This window comes from Dysidea avara, chromosome 1 (genome assembly GCF_963678975.1).
Source record: "Dysidea avara chromosome 1, odDysAvar1.4, whole genome shotgun sequence".
NCBI lineage: Eukaryota > Metazoa > Porifera > Demospongiae > Dictyoceratida > Dysideidae > Dysidea > Dysidea avara.
This window is the reverse complement of record NC_089272.1, coordinates 13,068,420-13,088,495: the sequence shown is the minus strand read 5'-3', so window position 1 is coordinate 13,088,495 and position 20,076 is coordinate 13,068,420. Positions and strand designations below refer to the sequence as shown.

At 37.4% G+C, this 20,076-nt stretch overlaps 1 protein-coding gene across 1 annotated transcript in view; it reads right to left on the bottom strand.

Annotated features, from left to right (window-relative positions):
- LOC136241648 (uncharacterized) overlaps positions 1–20,076 on the bottom strand; it is a 226,954-nt gene that overhangs the window by 122,171 nt on the left and 84,707 nt on the right. Inside the window, exons 12-28 of the mRNA XM_066032896.1 lie at positions 4,167–4,355; positions 3,932–4,120; positions 3,662–3,850; positions 3,365–3,553; positions 3,121–3,309; positions 2,876–3,064; positions 2,631–2,819; positions 2,386–2,574; positions 2,141–2,329; positions 1,896–2,084; positions 1,649–1,837; positions 1,402–1,590; positions 1,160–1,348; positions 921–1,109; positions 674–862; positions 429–617; positions 194–373 (exon numbers count right to left, since the gene is read on the bottom strand). Coding sequence (XP_065888968.1) covers positions 194–373; positions 429–617; positions 674–862; positions 921–1,109; positions 1,160–1,348; positions 1,402–1,590; positions 1,649–1,837; positions 1,896–2,084; positions 2,141–2,329; positions 2,386–2,574; positions 2,631–2,819; positions 2,876–3,064; positions 3,121–3,309; positions 3,365–3,553; positions 3,662–3,850; positions 3,932–4,120; positions 4,167–4,355 — 3,204 coding nt within the window. The remainder of the gene's footprint in view (positions 1–193; positions 374–428; positions 618–673; positions 863–920; positions 1,110–1,159; positions 1,349–1,401; positions 1,591–1,648; positions 1,838–1,895; positions 2,085–2,140; positions 2,330–2,385; positions 2,575–2,630; positions 2,820–2,875; positions 3,065–3,120; positions 3,310–3,364; positions 3,554–3,661; positions 3,851–3,931; positions 4,121–4,166; positions 4,356–20,076) is intronic.

Here is a 20,076-nt window from a genome sequence, read left to right as displayed (position 1 = left end):
GTGCAATAATGCACAAGTTCCAGCAGCAGAGACTGCTACAAAATATCATCTAATGGTGGAATGAAAGACACTTCATGGTTCACTCCAATTCTTTTGTAGCTGGCCATGCAAAATTTAACTGATACAATGTACACTGTATGGCACATACAGCACTTTTGAAATATCCATGTACATATACATTATATGTACTCACCCCTTCTACAATTTGTTAAAGTACCACTCCAGATTCCATTTCTTTGGCAAGTTCTAATGTCACTACCAGTTAGCTCATAACCAGTATCACACATAAAACTGCAGCTGGAAACAAATTCATCCTCTTCCGGTATACAAGTGATTATTCCATTATCAGGATTAATAAGAGATGAACAGGGAACTATTTGTAAGACAATTCTAAATAACAAGCATAAGTAATGTACATGCAACCATACTTCTGGTACATGTTGTCATATTACCACTCCAGTCCCTATTACTTTCACACGTCCTCCTACCACTTCCAATTAGCTGATAACCAGTATAACATGTGAAACTGCAAGTATCTTCATAGGAAAGAACACTATCATCTCCCAGTGAACAATTTATCATTCCATTTGCAGGACCATTGAGTGCAGGACATTGAACTAATATATATGTAGACACAATAAGATATCCACTCTGTACTTAAACACAAACACACCTCTTCTACATACTGTTATAGATCCATTCCAATTGCCATCACTTTGACAGGTCCTAGCATCACTACCAGTCATTTCATAACCCAAGTTACATGTGAAACTACAAGTGTCTTCATAGGATGGAACTCCATCATCTCCCAGTGAACAATTTATGACACCATTGCTTGGATCAGTAAGTGATGGACATGGCACTAAACAAGTACGAATAGCATAACAGTTAACAATTAACTCATAGCAACTAAAGCACACCTCTTGTACATACTGCTGCAGTTCCGCTCCAGTTTCCATTACTCTGACAGGTCCTATGGTCACTTCCAATCAACATAAAGCCAGTGTTACACATAAAACTGCAATTGTCTTCATAGGAAGGAACTCCATCATCTTCCAGTGAACAGTTGGTGGCTCCATCATTAGGAGCAGTAAGCAACAGACAAGGAACTAGTTATGCATTATATTATGGTGACCACATACGGTAACTGCATACATACCTCTTGTACACATTGCCTCAGTACCACTCCAGCTCCCATCACTCTGACAGGTCCTAGCATCACTACCAGTCAGTTCATAACCCAAGTTACATGTGAAACTACAAGTGTTTTCATAGGATGGAACTCCATCATCTCCCAGTGAACAATTTATGACACCATTGCTTGGATCAGTAAGCAATGGACATGGAACTAATCACATAAATAATAAATTCTACAAATTTATGTTATAGGATGAAACACACCTCTTGTACATACTGTCATAGTACCACTCCAATTACCATCACTTTGACAGGTCCTGTTGTTACTGCCAGTTAGATCAAAACCAGTGTAACAAGTAAAATTACACATATCTTTATAAGCAGGGGCTTCAGTATCTCTTAATGAACAACTGAAATTTACATTTTCAGTGAAATTAAGTATTGGACATGGAACTAATTGTAGAGAAGGAAACAAAATAAATTGTACGTATATGTCATCACATTAACACACCTCTAGTGCACACTGTCATAGTACCACTCCAACTTCCATCACTTTGACAGATTCTACTCTCACTACCAGACAACTCAAAACCAGTTTTACATGTGAAGTTACAAGAGTCTTCATACACAGGAATTGTATTATTTCTCAGTGAACAGTGACCATTAGGATTTTCAGTATAATTAAGTATTGGACATGGCACTAAACAAGTACGAATAGCATTACAGTTAACAATTAACTCATAGCAACTAAAGCACACCTCTTGTACACACTGCTGCAGTACCGCTCCAGTTTCCATTACTCTGACAGGTCCTACGGTTACTTCCAACCAACATAAAACCAGTGTTACACATAAAACTGCAATTGTCTTCATAGGAAGGAACTCCATCATCTTCCAGTGAACAGTTGATGGCTCCATCATTAGTAGCAGTAAGCAACAGACAAGGAACTAGTTATGCATTATATTATGGTGACCACATACGATAACTGCATACATACATGTACCTCTTGTACACATTGCCTCGGTACCACTCCAGCTCCCATCACTCTGACAGGTCCTGTTGTCATTAACAGTTAGCTCATAACCAGTGTTACAAGTGAAACTACAAGTGTCTTCATAGGAAGGAACTCCATCATCTTCCAGTGAACAGTTGATGGCTCCATCATTAGGAGCAGTAAGCAACAGACAAGGAACTAGTTATACATTATATTATGGTGACCACATATGGTAACTGCATACATACATGTACCTCTTGTACACATTGCCTCAGTACCACTCCAGCTCCTATCACTCTGACAGGTCCTGTTGTCATTAACAGTTAGCTCATAACCAGTGTTACAAGTGAAACTACAAGTGTCTTCATAGGAAGGAACTCCATCATCTTCCAGTGAACAGTTGATGGCTCCATCATTAGGAGCAGTAAGCAACAGACAAGGAACTAGTTATACATTATATTATGGTGACCACATACGGTAACTGCATACATACATGTACCTCTTGTACACATTGCCTCAGTACCACTCCAGCTCATATCACTCTGACAGGTCCTGTTGTCATTAACAGTTAGCTCATAACCAGTGTTACAAGTGAAACTACAAGTGTCTTCATAGGAAGGAACTCCATCATCTTCCAGTAAACAGTTGATGGCTCCATCATTAGGAGCAGTAAGCAACAGACAAGGAACTAGTTATACATTATATTATGGTGACCACATACAGTAACTGCATACATACATGTACCTCTTGTACACATTGCCTCAGTACCACTCCAGCTACTATCACTCTGACAGGTCCTGTTGTCATTAACAGTTAGCTCATAACCAGTGTTACAAGTGAAACTACAAGTGTCTTCATAGGAAGGAACTCCATCATCTTCCAGTAAACAGTTGATGGCTCCATCATTAGGAGCAGTAAGCGACAAACAAGGAACTAGTTATACATTATATTATGGTGACCACATACAGTAACTGCATACATACATGTACCTCTTGTACACATTGCCTCAGTACCACTCCAGCTCCCATCACTCTGACAGGTCCTGTTGTCATTAACAGTTAGCTCATAACCAGTGTTACAAGTGAAACTACAAGTGTCTTCATAGGAAGGAACTCCATCATCTCCCAGTGAACAAGTAATACCACCATTGATAGGATTACTCAGTGATGGACATGCAACTATTAGACAAAGTATTATAATGCATACACTATGGTTTATAAACATTTAACACACCCCTCGCACAATATGTCAAAATTCCACTCCAGCTTCCATCACCTTGACAGGTTCTATTGTCACTACCAAATAGCTCATAACCAGTGTCACATGTGAAACTGCAAGTGTCTTCATAGGAAAGAACACCATCATCTCCCAGTGAACAAGTAATCATTCCATTATTAGAAGCATTAAGTGATGGACATGGAGCTAATCAAATTCAAAATATTATAAATAAAAGAAATGCACTATTTGTACTTGATGCACCTTTTTTACTATGTAAATTCAATTGAAAAAATAAACGAACATGATTCATACCTCTTGTACACATTCCTTCAGTACCATTCCAGCTCCCATTACTCTGACAGGTCCTGGTGTCACTACCAGTTAGCTCATAACCAGTGTTACATGTGAAACTACAAGTGTCTTCATAAGAAGGAACTCCATCATCTCCCAGTGAACATGTGATACCACCATCATTATGAGCAGTAAGTGATGGACATATGACTAGGTATACAATTGTATGCATAATAAAATACTGTAATTGTCATCTAGAAATTGTGTTTAAAGCATGCATACTTAACAAACCTCTTGTACACACAGTAACAATATTGCTCCAGCTCCCGTTATTTTGGCAGGTCCTAGTGTCACTACCACTAAGCTCATAACCAGTGTTACATGTAAAACTACAAGTGTCTTCATAGGAAGAAACTCCATCATCTCCCAGTGTGCAGTTGATTACTCCATCATTGGGACGGCTCAATGATGGACACGGAACTAATGTACAAAACTTGGGATTTTATTATAAAATACAAACACACACCTCTTGTACACATGGTCATTGTACCACTCCAACTCCCGTCACTTTGACAGGTTCTAGTATCACTACCAGTTAGCTCATAACCAGCGTTACATGCGAAAGTACAAGTGTCTTCGTAGGAAGAAACTTCATCATCTCCCAGTAAACAAGTGATTACACCATCACTGGAATTAGTGAGTGATGCACATGGAACTAATACAAAAATAGAGTTGAATTATCATGTGTATAATAAACAGAAAGACACTGGACTAAGTAATGATGTAGGCATACCAATAAGCATAGTTCCACCATTACCATACATACATACAGTACAGTAGTACTGTATAGTAGGGATCATGAAAATTTGCACTTGCCTGCCAAAAAATTACCAGCAAATCAGCCTCGCATTTCCTTCACAACAGCTTGCCAGTATTAATTTAGATACAACAAGGCCTTTAGAGCAACCTGAAATACACTATAATTTCTATTGACTTTAAAAAAATTATTTACATTTTATACAACAACTTAGTAAATGACTGCGAATTTGTACCTTCTGCCAAGAATAAGTCAATAAATGTTTAATGCTATTGGATTGATTTCTTCACTGTTCTGCATCACTTAAGCCCAAGGCTTGCCTTTTCACTTACTCCAGCAGTTACAATACATAAATATGTATAAAAGACCTACTTACTGTATCTCCTCCTCTGTAATGTGCATCTTTGATTTGTAAGTAATACTAAGTACTACAACTATGACTTCTTGTACTAACTATCACATTATGAAGGCAATTTCTGTAAAGTTGATTAGACACTTTGCAGACTTTTCTTCATTAGTAATGGATTGTAATGAATGGCACAGGGTACATATAGCTGGAAATAAAGAAAATGGCCATCTCGTTTTTCAGCAATCAACCATTATTGCTTAGTGAACTTTGATTATAATCTATTACTCAGGCACTTTTATACACACTTATGCAAAATTCCCAGTGCCCAAGGAAAGAGTTCACTACATTTTAGTCATATCTCAAGTAGGCCTGAGTCAAACATGCTCAAATTTTGCCCTAAATGCTTTCAATAAATTTCTCAAAATCTTCACCTATTATGTTATTCAGTGTTCCCATTACGTTTGCATTGCGTGCACAGCATACTCCTAGGTTAACAATATTTCTTACAATAATCTTGAAATATTTTATCAGTCAATGTTCAATTAGAATATTTACTGAAAGTGACTGTTCTATTGGAGAGTATCAATCTAAGGAGGCATTTCAGTTCTCTATTGTATTTTTCACTGACTGCTCTATTAGGGAATAGCAAGAAATTAAGCACCATAGTTTGAAATATCCACCTAATATGCTATCACTATGCTGGCATAGCACTCTAGCCTATTATGCTTTTAATTATGCAGGCATACATGACGCAGGCCTAATCTCATGTAACTGTGTTATATAACTGTATGTTATATTCCACACTTCAATTTAGTAGATGAAACAATAACATATATATATATATATATAAATTATATGTACCACTCTGCATGGGCAGTTCAAAGGCACTGCGAGTGCTATAATTCATATATAGCACTGCTGTACTAACCACAGCGAGTGCATTATAACTTATAATGCACTGACCGCAGTGCATTATAACTCATAACGCACTGACCGCAGTGCAATATATTTTTATTGCACTGGCTGTGGTTTTGTGCTACATTGCACAATGGTCGACGACACCTCACCTAAAAGATGGCAAAGTGCTACACTGTTTACTCAAATTCTTATATAGCCTAACATGCGAAATTCTATTGTGGGGCCATACAGGGAACATCACTACTACATTATAAATGTGATCTAAAAGCAGCAAATGGCAACCAAAGAAGCAAACACGGTAGGTAAAACTTTATAAACATATAGTTACATACCTTACTAGTTTGATCAAAGCTTCCTTCTTAACAATCGCTTTTAAAAATAATACTGTTCTAATTAATGTACTCAATGATGACAATATAAAGATTACAAACACACATACAGTCAGTCAGGCCTCGCCAACTGTCAGGGAAATATCACCAGCAGCCAGCTGTGGTTTGCCAGACAAAGAACGTGCACCCCTCAAGAGGATTGTAGAAGTGAAAAACTTAAACTGCAATGAAGCCAATGGATTGTTTGACTGCATGACTGGTTCGACATGCCTGACAAACTGCACTGAAGCCAATGGATTGTTTGACTGTATGACTGGTTCTAATTGATACTCACCATAACAATCGATTGTGGCATTGCCATGTATTTTATGGTCAAGGCCATGCTTGATACATAATAATGTCATTGGTTTTACAGCGCCACAATTGATATCAGCATTCTACCTCATAAAAGAAATGCAGCTGCAGCGTTGGATCTTTCCATCTATTAGGTAAGTGGTACATAACAGTTATACAATGTGCACTTGTAGTCTGCCTGTATAAATGCACTTGTGCCCATTGTATAATATATATATATATATATATATATATATATATATATATATATATATATCTAATCCAAAACAGCCAGCTGTAAAAAAGGTGTGCGGCCCTCAAAAAGGCTATGGTGAAAAAAGATGTGAAATCCAAGGTGGCGGCCAAGAAATGGCTGTGATGGTAGGTTAATGGTAAAAATTTTAATAACAACAATTCAGGTGAATTTTTGTGCCGCTTAGTCTTGGCAAAAAATTCATCTAAATTGCCGTTATTAAAATTTTTACCATTAACCTACCATCACAGCCATTTCTTGGCCGCCACCTTGGATTTCACATCTTTTTCACTATAGCCTTTTTGAGGGCCGCACACCTTTTTTACAGCTGGCTGTTTTGGATTAGATTTCACTTCTTTTTGTATTTGTACACCCCAAAGCCGGCCTATCCGGCCATAGGCCGGCTTTGGGACTTTTTTAACCTGTCTTTTTTTCTTTTCCACAGGAAGAAGAAAAGATGAAGCAGATGTACTTTAAATATTTCTGATTTTATCAGTAAATGTACAAATTATATATATTTATTACAGAACTCTCCATGGTGTTTTCTTTGTGACTGAACACTCTACAAAGTGACTTCTTCTTGCTGCTCTCTCTATTGGGTGAATTGTTTGTAGCTGAACAATATACAAGTAACTTCTTCTAGTTGATCTCTCTACAGGGTGGTTTGTTGGTAGCTGAATTCTGTGCAGGTGATTTGTTTGCAGCTGAGCTCTTTACAGAATGGTTTCTTTGTAGCTGAACTCTCTACAAGGTAACTTCTTCTAACTGATCTTTCTACAGGGCAATTTGTTTGTGGCTGAATTTTCTACAGGGTGATTTCTTTGCAGCTGAACTCTCTACATGGTGGTTTCTTTGTAACTGAACTCTCTACAAGGTAATTTCTTCTAGCTGATCTCTCTACAGGGAGATTTGTTTGTAGCTGAACTCTCTACAGGTGATTTGTTTGCAGCTGAACTCTCTACATGATGGTTTCTTTGTAGCTGAACTCTCCACAAGGTAACTTCTTCTAGCTGATCTTTCTACAGGGTGATTTGTTGTAGCCGAACTCTCTACAAGGAAACTCCTTCTAGCTGATCTCTCTACAGGGAGATTTGTTTGTAGCTGAACTCTATACAGGTGATTTGTTTGCAGCTGAACTCTCTACATGATGGTTTCTTTGTAGCTGAACTCTCCACAAAGTAACTTCTTCTAGCTGATCTCTCTACAGGGAGATTTGTTTGTAGCTGAACTCTCTACAGGTGATTTGTTTGCAGCTGAACTCTCTACATGATGGTTTCTTTGTAGCTGAACTCTCCACAAGGTAACTTCTTCTAGCTGATCTTTCTACAGGGTGATTTGTTGTAGCTGAACTCTCTACAATGAAACTTCTTCTAGCTGATCTCTCTACAGGCAGATTTGTTTGTAGCTGAACTCTATACAGGTGATTTGTTTGCAGCTGAACTCTCTACATGATGGTTCTTTGTAGCTGAACTCTCTACAAGGTGACTTCTTCTAGCTGAACTTTCTACAGGGAGATTTGTTTGTAGCTGAACTCTCTACAGGGTGATTTTTTTTTGTAGCTGAACTTTCTACATACAAAGTGACTTGCTCTAGCTGGTCTCTCTACAGGATGACTTGTTTCTAGCTGAACTCTACCGGGTGATCTGTTCATAGCTGAACTCTCTACAGGATGATTTGTTTACAGCTGAACTATCTACATGGTGGTTTCTTTGCAGCTGAATTCTCTACAAGGTGACTTCTTCTAGCTGAACTCTATAGGGTGATCTTCTCGTAGCTGAACTCTCTGCAGGGTGATTCGTTTGCAGCTGAACTTTCTACATGATGGTTTGTTCATAACTGAACACTCTACAAGGTAACCTCTTCTAGCTTATCTCTTTACAGGATAACTTGTTTCTAGCTGAACTCTCTACATGGTGATTTGTTGGTAGCTAAGCTCTCTACAATTCGATTTGTTTGCAGCTGAACTCTCTACATGGTGGTTTCTTTGTAGCTGAACTCTCTACAAGGTAGCTTCTTCTAGCTGATCTCTCTACAGGATGACTTGTTTCTAGCTGAACTCTCTATAGGGTGATCCTTTCGTAGCTGAACTCTCTACAGGGTGATTTGTTTGCAGCTGAACTCTCTACAAGGTAACTTCTTCTAGTTGATTTCTCTACAGGGTGACTTGTTTCTAGCTGATCTCTCTACAGGGTGATTTGTTTGTAGCTGAACTCTGTACAGTTTGATTTGTTTGCAGTTGAACTTTCTACATGGTTGTTTCTTTGTAGCTGAACTCTCTACAAGGTAACTTCTTCTAGTTGATCTCTCTACAGGATGACTTGTTTCTAGCTGAACTCTCAACAGGATGATCTGTTCATAGCTGAATCTCTACATGGTAGTTTCTTTGTAGCTAAACTCTTTACAAGGTGACTTCTTCTAGCTGATCTCTCTATAGGGTGATTTGTTTGTAGCTGAACTATCTGCAGGGTGATTTGAACTCTCTACAAGGTGATGTTTTCTAGTTGATCTCTCTACTCAGTCTGGATGACTTGTTTCTAGCTGAACTCTCTACAGTGTGATCTGTTAAGTTTCTAGCTGATCTCTCTATAGAGTTATATCTTGTTTGTATAGCTGAACTCTTTTACATGGTGGTTTTTTGATTGGTTGCTGAACTCTCTCTCCATGGTGACTTGTTTGTACTACAGAGTGATTTGTTTGTAGCTGAACTCTCTACAGAGTGACTTACTTGTAGCTGAACATTGCATAAAGTAACTTGTTTGTAGCTGATCTAGATGAACTCTCTACTAGGTAGCTTTTTTTGTAGCTGAATCCTTTACGCAGTGACTTGTTTGTAGCTGAATTCTCTACAAGGTGACTTGTTTATAGTTGAATTCTCTTCAGTGTGACTTATAATGTTCTGAATCTCTACAGCAACATATTTGTAGCTGAACTCTCTACAGGATGACTTGCTTGTAGCTGAATTGTCTATAAGATTAACTGTTTGTAGCTGAACTCCCTACAGAATAACTTGCAATGCCAAAGAAATTCTATAATGGAGTAAGTTATAAACGTAGCTGAATGCTTTATTAGGGTGACTGTTCTATTAGAGTATCTCGATCTCGCATATGCTACACGTAGTTGGCTTTGGAATCATAACTCAGTGGTTTGTAATCCGATTCTTCTGTACTACTGCAAGGACTTTCTAAGATAATTATTCCAGCTACACACCGATTTTCAGCTCACTGTTCTAAGCGGTTTGGCTGGTAGGCATGAAAACTTATAGTTTTTTATTCATAAAAGTCGATCGCGTAATTGTGACATAGGTTGGGTTTTGTGTCATATCTCGATGGCCTTTAACTGGATTCTTTTCAAACCACAAAAAGGCACTCCTACGATAGTTACTCCATCTACATAGCAATTTTCAGCTCATTCCTTCAAGCGGTTTACCCTGTGGGCGTGACAGACCTTCGACCTTATTTTACGCAGATAATCAGTCATAACTCCGTGAATGTTCATCGGATTCCTACCAAACATGGTACTGAGATTCGCCTTAATGAGCCCGTTAAGTGTGCCAAATTTCAGCCCGATCCAAGCACACATTCGTGTTTTATTGCGGATTTTGCAAAGTGTGCGAAAAGAAGAAGAAAAAAACGAAGAAAAAATCCAAACTTTGGCCGCTCGTATCTCGGAAATGGCTGGAGCGATTTTCTTCAAATTTGGTATGTGGACTCCCCTACCTCGCCGGCATTTCTGTAGCAACTTTGGTTTTAATAGGATAAGGAATCACGGAGCTACAAAGGTGTGAAAATCGCGTTTACTTTCTTCCTGTAAATATACTCACGGTGTGGCGCGCCGGCTACTTGGGCCGCACGACACACTACCGTGTGTCTTGATATAATATTGTACCTTGTGTGGGAGGATCAAAGCAATGCCAGAAGAATGACTATTGGACCTACATTGAGTCGGGTAAGTAGAATTCTAGGAAAACGGGACAGAAACAAAAAGTGGAAATGGGAACAACCATCGGAAATGCCTGATAAAGCCATTATAAAGATTGGATTTTACAGCACACTGCTTCTTTGTAGCATGGTTGGATTCTTCCGCTAAAACAATCGAAATACTCTAATAGAGCAGTCATCTGTGGTAAAATACTCTAATAGAACAGTAAAAAATGTTTTGTTTCCTATCCCACCAGAGACCCGCATTAATGGCCTATGAATTGGTGGACTATAACTGTCATAGATTAGGTATATAGACTAGCTAAGTCATCAACATTGAAAATTAGCTACTCCCTTGAAACCATAAAATTTAAACCATTATCACATATAGTTATAAGGTTACAAAATTAACTGACAGTGCCTGCGGGAAGTTGTACCTGTAACCTCAGGAAAAGTCACATGATGGGCATGTGGCTGCTGAAGTGTTTGTAGGTGCATGGCTCCAATAAGGAAACTAAGGACTATATGAGCAGTCATGGGGACTCCTCTTGGAGCCACTTCAGCTTGACAAGCGTACCAGTGCTTCATACCATCTCAGTTTTCATATCAGTATTAATTTAATTGAATATTTTTAAAAGACTATGGTTTTAAAGGAGTAGCTAACTTTCAATGTTGATGACTTAGCTAGTCTATATACCTAATCTATGACAGCTATAGCCCATCAACTCACAGGCCATCAATGTAGGTCCCTGGTGGGATAGTTAGCAAAACATTCTTGACTGCTCTATTAGTGCGGGTGCATGACTAAAGAATCCAAACAATGCCACAAATAAGCATTGTGCTGTAAAATTTGACCTGTCCAATCTGTATGATTGCATGATGACCATTTTCCATGAGTCATTCCCGTTCCTGCTTTCCGTTCCTGTTTCCTTGAATTCCACTTATTAATGCAGTTGTTGAAGGTTAAAAAATGACCATGCCCGGAAAAAATGGTATATAGATAAAATTGGTATCATTAGAAGCAGAATTTTCTGGAGAACAACATATCCAAAATCCTCTAAAATCCCCTTTGGGGAAAAAAAGTTATGGACATTTGAAGCTTTATGCTAATATAGTGCAACAAGGCATTAACCTCCAAAAATTTTAATTTTGTGGTTTCTGATTATAACTTGATATGTATACCACATATCTTAATTCTGTATTTTGTACATGGTTATGCTCATGTATCTGTACTTATTTGTACACAGGTTACCATGACAACAACCACAATCATCTTGCGATTTGTATATATATTAATTTATGGTTTTTAGTTGTTATCCATATCTAGTTTTATGTATAAAAGCTACTTTTGAGTTTGGTTATAATTTTGTGGTATAGATGAAAACTCTCATTAAACCCAACAATTCAGTCAGTAGCCCATTTAAAAAAATGTTTTAAAATTAGATTTGCTTAAAGTTTCATAAAAATATTTCTAATTGTACATACTCAAAAATTTTTTACATAATATGTTTCTGGAAGAAGATAAACATGCATTGGTCTGGCTGTTGACGGGTGATAACCAGCAATATTATATCATGATAAATTTGGTGTCATTAATGACATATCCAAAATCCTCTGAATCTCTTTTCAGATTTTTTTGTACAGTCGTTTGATTTTTAATGAAAAATTACTATATAGAAACATGAATTAGTTATTGAGTTTATAATAATAGCTTTAAAACACTCTAACCTTAACCTTAAAAATTCTAAGTAAACTAAACAAATTCACTTTTAGGTAATTCATAACTGTGCAGTTGCATGCTTGTTTTGTTACAGTTTGTATACATATATAATTATCGTTTTCAATGTAAATAGCTACTTATAAGTAGTGCCATGCTTTCTCAATAACAATTTCTTTATCAATAATCTTTTAGCCTTTTACAATATTCTCCCCTCAAGCTGTAAATCCATGATTGACCACTGTTATGACATAATTTAACTTTTTTGAAACTGCCGCATGTACACCATAAGTATGACAGTTTGCATTTAGATTGAACTGTGTACATGTCTATTGGGTCATTCCATGTCAAATCAACAAGGAATTTAGGGTCACCTCTCGGATTTTGACGAAACTTGGTGTGTTTGTAGTACCTATGGTGCTTATCACTCATGCAAATTTTTAGCTCCATACATTCCATAGTTTCTGATTTATGACCACAAATATTTTGAATATTTCATGAAAATTTGGTCCATCTCTTGTTACAAAATCAATTGCAACCTTGCACTGTATAAATATTTGTAAACACAATTTTCAGTGATGGAAGACTGTTGATTGACCTTTCCAGTGATCCCTAAATTATGGGATATCTACTTAATTACGATTCAAAAGTACTTCATTGAAAACTTTAATCCTTTATATTTTGAAAAATGCTGCTTGAAATTTTTCGAATTCTTTTGTGAATAATGATTGGATCATAGTCTATGTTTGATAAAATGTTTGTGGTGGGACCACAATGGGCTCAAGAGATATAATGAATTATGTTGTGGTATGAGGTGGAATTTGCAGTCTATTATTGCTGTATTGGAGTGTACGTGCTGTATTGGAGTGTACACCTCCAATAACCACTTACAACAAGGCTATGCCAAGTTTGTCTTACAGAGTGAAGGTGTCTAGGTGCATTGCAACCTCTATTAATGACCACCTGTATTGAAAGACCATCTATAAGCTGTAGCTAATTTTTACTTTAATTGGATATTAATGTATAGTACCAAAGCATCAACCCTTTCTAGCTAATCCAAAAATGGTCCTTATTAGACAGGTTGACTATAAACGAGATTATCATGCGTCCATAAACACATTAATGTTGTACCATCTCTTCAGTTATACCTTATTTATTAAGTAAAATCTTGCCGTAGTGCACTCACATACATATCCCCACTCTACACTATTCAAGCTACGTACATGGCTGCATAGGTACAATAGACCTCCTCAAAAAGGATACCTGGGCACCTTAATAGCCTCATGATCTTACTTTATAATTGTACGTACATTTTGGGCCCAAGACAAGTCTGTGGTTTCTCAAAAATGAACACTTCATCAATGGTCCAGGGAATAGAAGAGTTACACTATATACAGTAGATGCATTACTTGTACGAAGAGTTTTTATATTATTAACACTTGCTTGCACTTCAATGTGTGATTTATAGTACTGTAATTACTAAAATAGTTTTTTAAAGTATTTTGGGTTGACGCTTTGAAAATCAGTACAGGCAAATGTTAAGTATGTGGTCAGCATGTCCTATGTGAGTATATGCATGAGTTTATGACTTGATCTTCAAAGTGGTCATGAATGTAAAGTAATGTAGTAATTAATTTCACATATTGAGGTACAATTAATGCATGTATGGTAAAACCCCTCCATTGCTAGGAACATAATAAAGTGCTCATATTACAGAAGTCACAGAAGTATCTTGGTCTAAATGTTTGTGCACCACTAGAGTGGGAGTACAGTGTATAAACAGGTGTCAAGATATCCAGGTATCCCTTCTGAGGAGTTCTGTTGTATGTACCTATGTAGCCACATACGCAAATAATATGGCTAAGTCCACTACAGTGGTATTCAACTTAATAAAGAAGGTATTTGTGAAGAGATAGTACATTTACATGATGTTCATGGACACATGGTGGTCAGATCTATAATTTATAGTCAACCTGTCTAATAAGGACCATTTTTGGATTTGCTAGAAAGGGTTGATGCTTTGGTGCTATACATTAATGAAGTATAACTTAACTGCAGCACATAGATGGCCTTTCAATACAGGTGGTCATTAATACAGGTTGCAATGCACCTAGACATTTTCACTCTGTAAGACAAACTTGGCATGGCCTTGTTGCGAGTGGTTATTGGAGGTGTACACTCCAATACAGCAATAATAGACGGCAAATTCCACCGCATACCACAACATAATTCATTATATCTCTTGAGCCCATTGTGGTCCCACCACAAAAATTTTATCAAACATAGACTATGACCCAATCATTATTCACAAAAGAATTCGAAAAATTTCAAGTAGCATTTTTCAAAATATAAGGGATTAAAGTTTTCAATGAAGTAATTTTAAACCATAATTAAGTAGATATCCCATAATTTAGGGATCACTGGAAAGGTCAATCAACAGTCTTCCATCACTGAAAATTGTGTTTACAAACATTTACACAGTGCAAGGTTGCAATTGATTTTGTAACAAGAGATGGACCAAATTTTCATGAAATATTCAAAATATTTGTGGTCATAAATCAGAAACAATGGAATGTATGGAGCTAAAAGTTTGCATGAGTGATAAGCACCATAGGTACTACAAACACACCAAGTTTCGTCAAAATCCGAGAGGTGACCCTAAATTCCTTGTTGATTTGACACGGAATTACCCTATTATTACAAATGCATTAAAGCATGGCACAGCATAGTAAGCATTTATGAGCTCATTCCAGTATGTAACCTTCAAGTGAAACTGCAATTTAAATACCTCAACCTCAACATCAATACTTTCATGCTTTCCACCATAATATTTAGTGAGACCCCAGCAGCCAGCCTATATATGGCTACCTTAGGGCTTATACACTTACTTGCTTCTTTGTGAGGCTGATCACAAGTTAACATACACAAGGTGAAGTTTCAATTATCATAGTTGATTTTCATGCTTTATCATATTAATTTTATTATTGAAAGAAAAATAATTTAAAATATTGGAGTAGCATTATTAGGTCATGCATTATTTGGTGAGTTTCTGTTTTTCATCAGAAAATGGACATGTGGGTCAATATTGCTATATAGCTATAGGCTTATTATCATACCCCAACTCTCTGTATCACAGTTAGTTAGCTATATACTTACAATAACTGATCTGAAAGTAGCATAACACCACATTACTATGGTCTACTTCAGATGTAGCTATGTTTAGTTGTCCTTTGTGATTACAGAATTTTACTAACATAAAATTAATGTTAGAAGGTTCACTGCACAATCCTTAAGGATTTCAATACCACAGTAAACAAGGTAGCTGGTATATAAGTGCAGCAATCTTAAAACTTAACTTCACATGCTCAATCTTTTCGATATTCAGACAAATAATGGTTGGCTACATCTTTAATAATGGGAAAATATTTATGGCAAAGAAAATACAAGTGGGATGCTGATGAGAAACAGAAGATTACTAAGGCCTTATAGGTTAGTTTGACAATTTGACTGCAAAATATCTTTGAAACTTTATGCAAATCACAAAACTGACCGTAGCTTACTTTTAAAACATTCTTTTTAAAATGGCCTACTGACTATGACCTGTTGGGTGTTTTCATCTACATACCACAAAGTTATTACCAACCTCAAAACTATAGCTATTATATGTATAACTAGATATGAAAAAACTAAAAATTAAAATTAATATACAAATCGAGAGATAATTGTGGTTGTTGTCATGGCAACCTGTGTACAAATAAGTACAGATACATGAGCATAACCATGTACAAAAAATAGAATTCAGATATGTGGTGTACATCTCAAGTTATAATCAAAAACATGAAATTTATAAATTTGGATGTTAATGTCTTGTTGCACTATATTAGCATAAAACTTCAAATGACCATAACTTTTTTCCCCAAAGAGGATTTTACAGGATTTTGGATATGTTGTTCTCCAGAAAATTCTGCATCTGATGATACCAATTTTATATTTATACCATTTTTTTCCAAGTATCACCCTTCAACAGCCATACTATTATCCCATGAGTCATAACCTAAAGAGACATTATTAAGTTATTTGACCATTAATGTGTATCCTAGGGTAGTTTAAGGGATTTTGGTAAACTGAGATAATTATTGCTAATGGAGGAATTAAGAATTGTACATGTCTCCCTAGTGATATCAAGACCAACCCCAAGATAGACAACCTTCACCAAGCTGCCACCAGTACCAGTGCTAATAGTTTAACTTGTTAAACAAAGTTAACGGAGGGAGATAATTTGTGTGTGTTTTGGCAGTGTAGCAACACATTGCAGCTAGCCAGTATTAGATAGGTATGTAGCACACCTCCGTCACACTGCTAGATGTAGCATTGAACAGTAGGTATTAATTGGAAAACACTGTGAACGCAAGCGCAGGAAAAACACTGCGTGTATGGGTCACTCCAAACATGTAGGCAGGTGGAACAAAAAGTCAGTTTCATTGATGATGTTGAAAGAGAAGAAAAAGACCAATGATGGGGGAAATTCGCGGGCGTACTGAAAAGTCCTGTTCGGAAGTTGTGCCGCTATGTAGTAGGCAGGAGTGGCGAGACATGTGGTCAGTGGGAGCTGAAGTAATTCATTATTCGGACGGCGGATTAACAAAGTGACTGCCCAGTGAGTTCTTTCCATGCATTGCTGTGCGCGACTTGTATGTATGCCAGCAAGCAAATGTGTTGTTTGTCTCAGCAGTAAAAGCCACGAAACCTTCGCATGAAATGCCCCGTGCGTTTGTGGATACTCAGTGTAGGTATGTAGAGGGTAGATTTATTTGTCTTGACTTGTGTACTAGGCGTTAAATAAGGTAATCTTCGACAATGATTACCATACACGATTATGTCAATATACGTGTGTGCCGCCAAACCGATTTGAGTGGGGGTGTGGCCGGGTGCAAAAAATCATGCTGTCATTTAGTTAGGTACAGGGTACTAAGCTGGATGTGCCTGTTGCAACACAAATCATGATGGGGCTGGGTGAGCAAAGTTAATATTGCATGACAAGCACTGATTTTAATAGAGCAGTCACACTGCTATTGGAACTAATTGTTTTCCCACCGAGGTTGGCAACTGGAATTAGGGGACACAGGTATCCATAGCAATCTAAAACTGTTGCTAATCCAAATATCAATCAACATAGTGTCCACTGTATTGTGGTGTCATACTGAGTACCATCATAAATACATAAATAAATAAATAAAATAAACTGCTGGAATTTAATGTGTGCAATACAAATAATCTAACTACAAATTTTAACAGCATAAGTCTAGCAGACCAGCAGATGTATTAATGAATATACCCAGGAATCATTTGTGCTGTAGGAAATTACCACTTCACCTTAAGTGCCCAAAGGACCCATTGGTGAGTTAACACTCCTTGGTCTCAGGGGGGCCCCTGGGGGTTTGTATTGTGATGGACACATGCACCTTTGTAGCACGCTGTGCGTGCCTTCATAGCATTAAATAGTGTGTGGTGGGTTGGTTCACAGAAGGGAGGAAAAAAAAGTTGGTTAGCAAAGAATATTTTAAGCAAGTATTAGGTGTTTTAGTAGTTGGCTGGCACTGGTATTGTTCTCTTTTATTTGTGTGTAGTACAGGTGCTAGTGAGTTGGTTCACTGAGGGAGAAAATGTTGGTTAGCAAACAATATTTTAAGCAAGTGTTATGTGTTCTAGTATAGTTGGCTGGCACTGGCATGGCCCTTATTTGTATGTGGTAGATGCCAGTGAGTTGGTCCACTGACAGTGGCGTAGCCAAGGGTGGGCATGGGCGGGCATTTGCCCAACCATCACAGTTTCTTGCCCAACCATCACAAACTTTTGCCCAACCATCACAAATAGCTTAGATTCACGCGAGGATTCACAGCAGCACACAAAACAACCCTACTTTAATACTGTAAAGTGTAAAGCGTAAACGTGTAGCTCATGTTGAACCATTGACTTCGAAGAAGGGATCGAGATAGATGGTGTATCACGTGATCCATTGTGTGGAAAATCCCTTGGAAAGTCCCTATAATTACACTTCATGTAGACGCACGTGCCACGCTCCTTGGCGCAGTTTAAATTCGAAATTTAAAATGGAGTCGAAGCGTGGTACTGTACATCTAAGTCACAGTTAGTGATAATCGTCAGTAGGATTCAGTGCGGATGGTGCTGGCAACAAAAGATTTCGTTTCAGTGGACTTGTCAAGCGTATTTTTTGATAAGGAAAATACCATATAGCCTAACTTACTGCTGATGAAAGAAAATGGGAAAACGTACTCTTCTAGATAACAATAATGGCAGATGGAGCTGGAAATGGAGAAAAGGTCAAGTCATTATAAAGTGTCACGTGCACAATTTGTACTGATTAACCGAGTTGTGGTTTACACCAGATACATGCAAAATGTACATTGGCTGCTATAAGTCTGGGACGAAGCTTTCTTGGCATGCTGATATTTGTGATTATCTATGGACTCATTATAGTTCATAAATTAGCGCCTCCCGGCCTTCATTTGGGGCTAGGTGGCGTTTACTTGAAAAGCATTGCATATCGCTGTGGTGGTTGGTCTGTAAGCTATACTGCCAGTTGATTGTAGTAAATATGTGATGAACTATTTACGTTGTTGGTTCTTGTAGGTTCAGCAGTTTGATGTCACATGATGCTCAGCTACGACGATTGTCAGCGGATGCATACCCTACAAGTAATAGAATAGCATAGCTATAGCTAGTAAAATGTTTGCATGCAAGTAACATTTGTTTACACTATAGCATAGGTAGATGTAGGCCTTGTGTGCATACACTTTTCATATTTTTCTTTGATAAAGTCTCACATGAAAGTTAGCGTGTTTCTTGTGTGTATAGTTAAGTTGATGTTATGCCCAACCATCAAATATTGGCTGGCTACGCCCCTGTCCACTGAAGGACAAAATGTTGGTTAATAAATAATATTAAGGAAGTGGTGTGTGCTCAAGTAGTTGGCTGGCATTAGCAGGCATCTCATTTTAATTTTCGGAGCAGCCTACCCCTTCTTCTCCCCTTCCATTAAAAAAAAAAAGAAATTCCCCGTACTATACTTCCAACCAGCTATGTTGATTGTATACACTCCACCACTAAATCACAATAATGGTACATATTTTCTATATGTACAGTATCATAGTAAATATAAACAATAGTCATTAAATTTTGTATTAGAGTACATACAGTGGAGTTGGTATGTGCTGGCAAATGTTAATGCCTCTGGCGGAGTGTTGTAAATAGTCTAACAATGGGAAAGTACTTCAAGTTTCCATTGTAATACAATTATAGTACTTACTGTGTAACAGCATGAAAAGCAGAGCATGAATTAGAGCATGAATTAAAACAAATTACTGTGCAAATTGTTACATAGTGTCAGATATGAACAAAGCATATGTAAGTATGCATGTAGTATATAGGCCTTGTCTACTATAGTAAAAATGAAAATTTGGAGGTTTGGAAGGTCAGCTTGGGTGAAGTTCTCTTAAATAGGGATGTTATTCTGTTATCTGGAGGTTCTCAGAATCCTAGGTTCTTTAATCCTCCATTACATCAGCATGTACATTACTTCATTCTTATAGGTAGTGTTCAATTTTTGTGTCATTAGTGTATGGATCAATGTTCTGGTCATTGGTGGAGGTTCTTAGGTATGTGCAGATTGTTGGGAAAGGCTGTAGACTTTCTATGGCCTTAGAAATCCATGTGACATTAAGTTGGGAACCCCCGATTTTACCCAAGCATGATGCAATTGGGAACCAAATTTGTAACTGACCA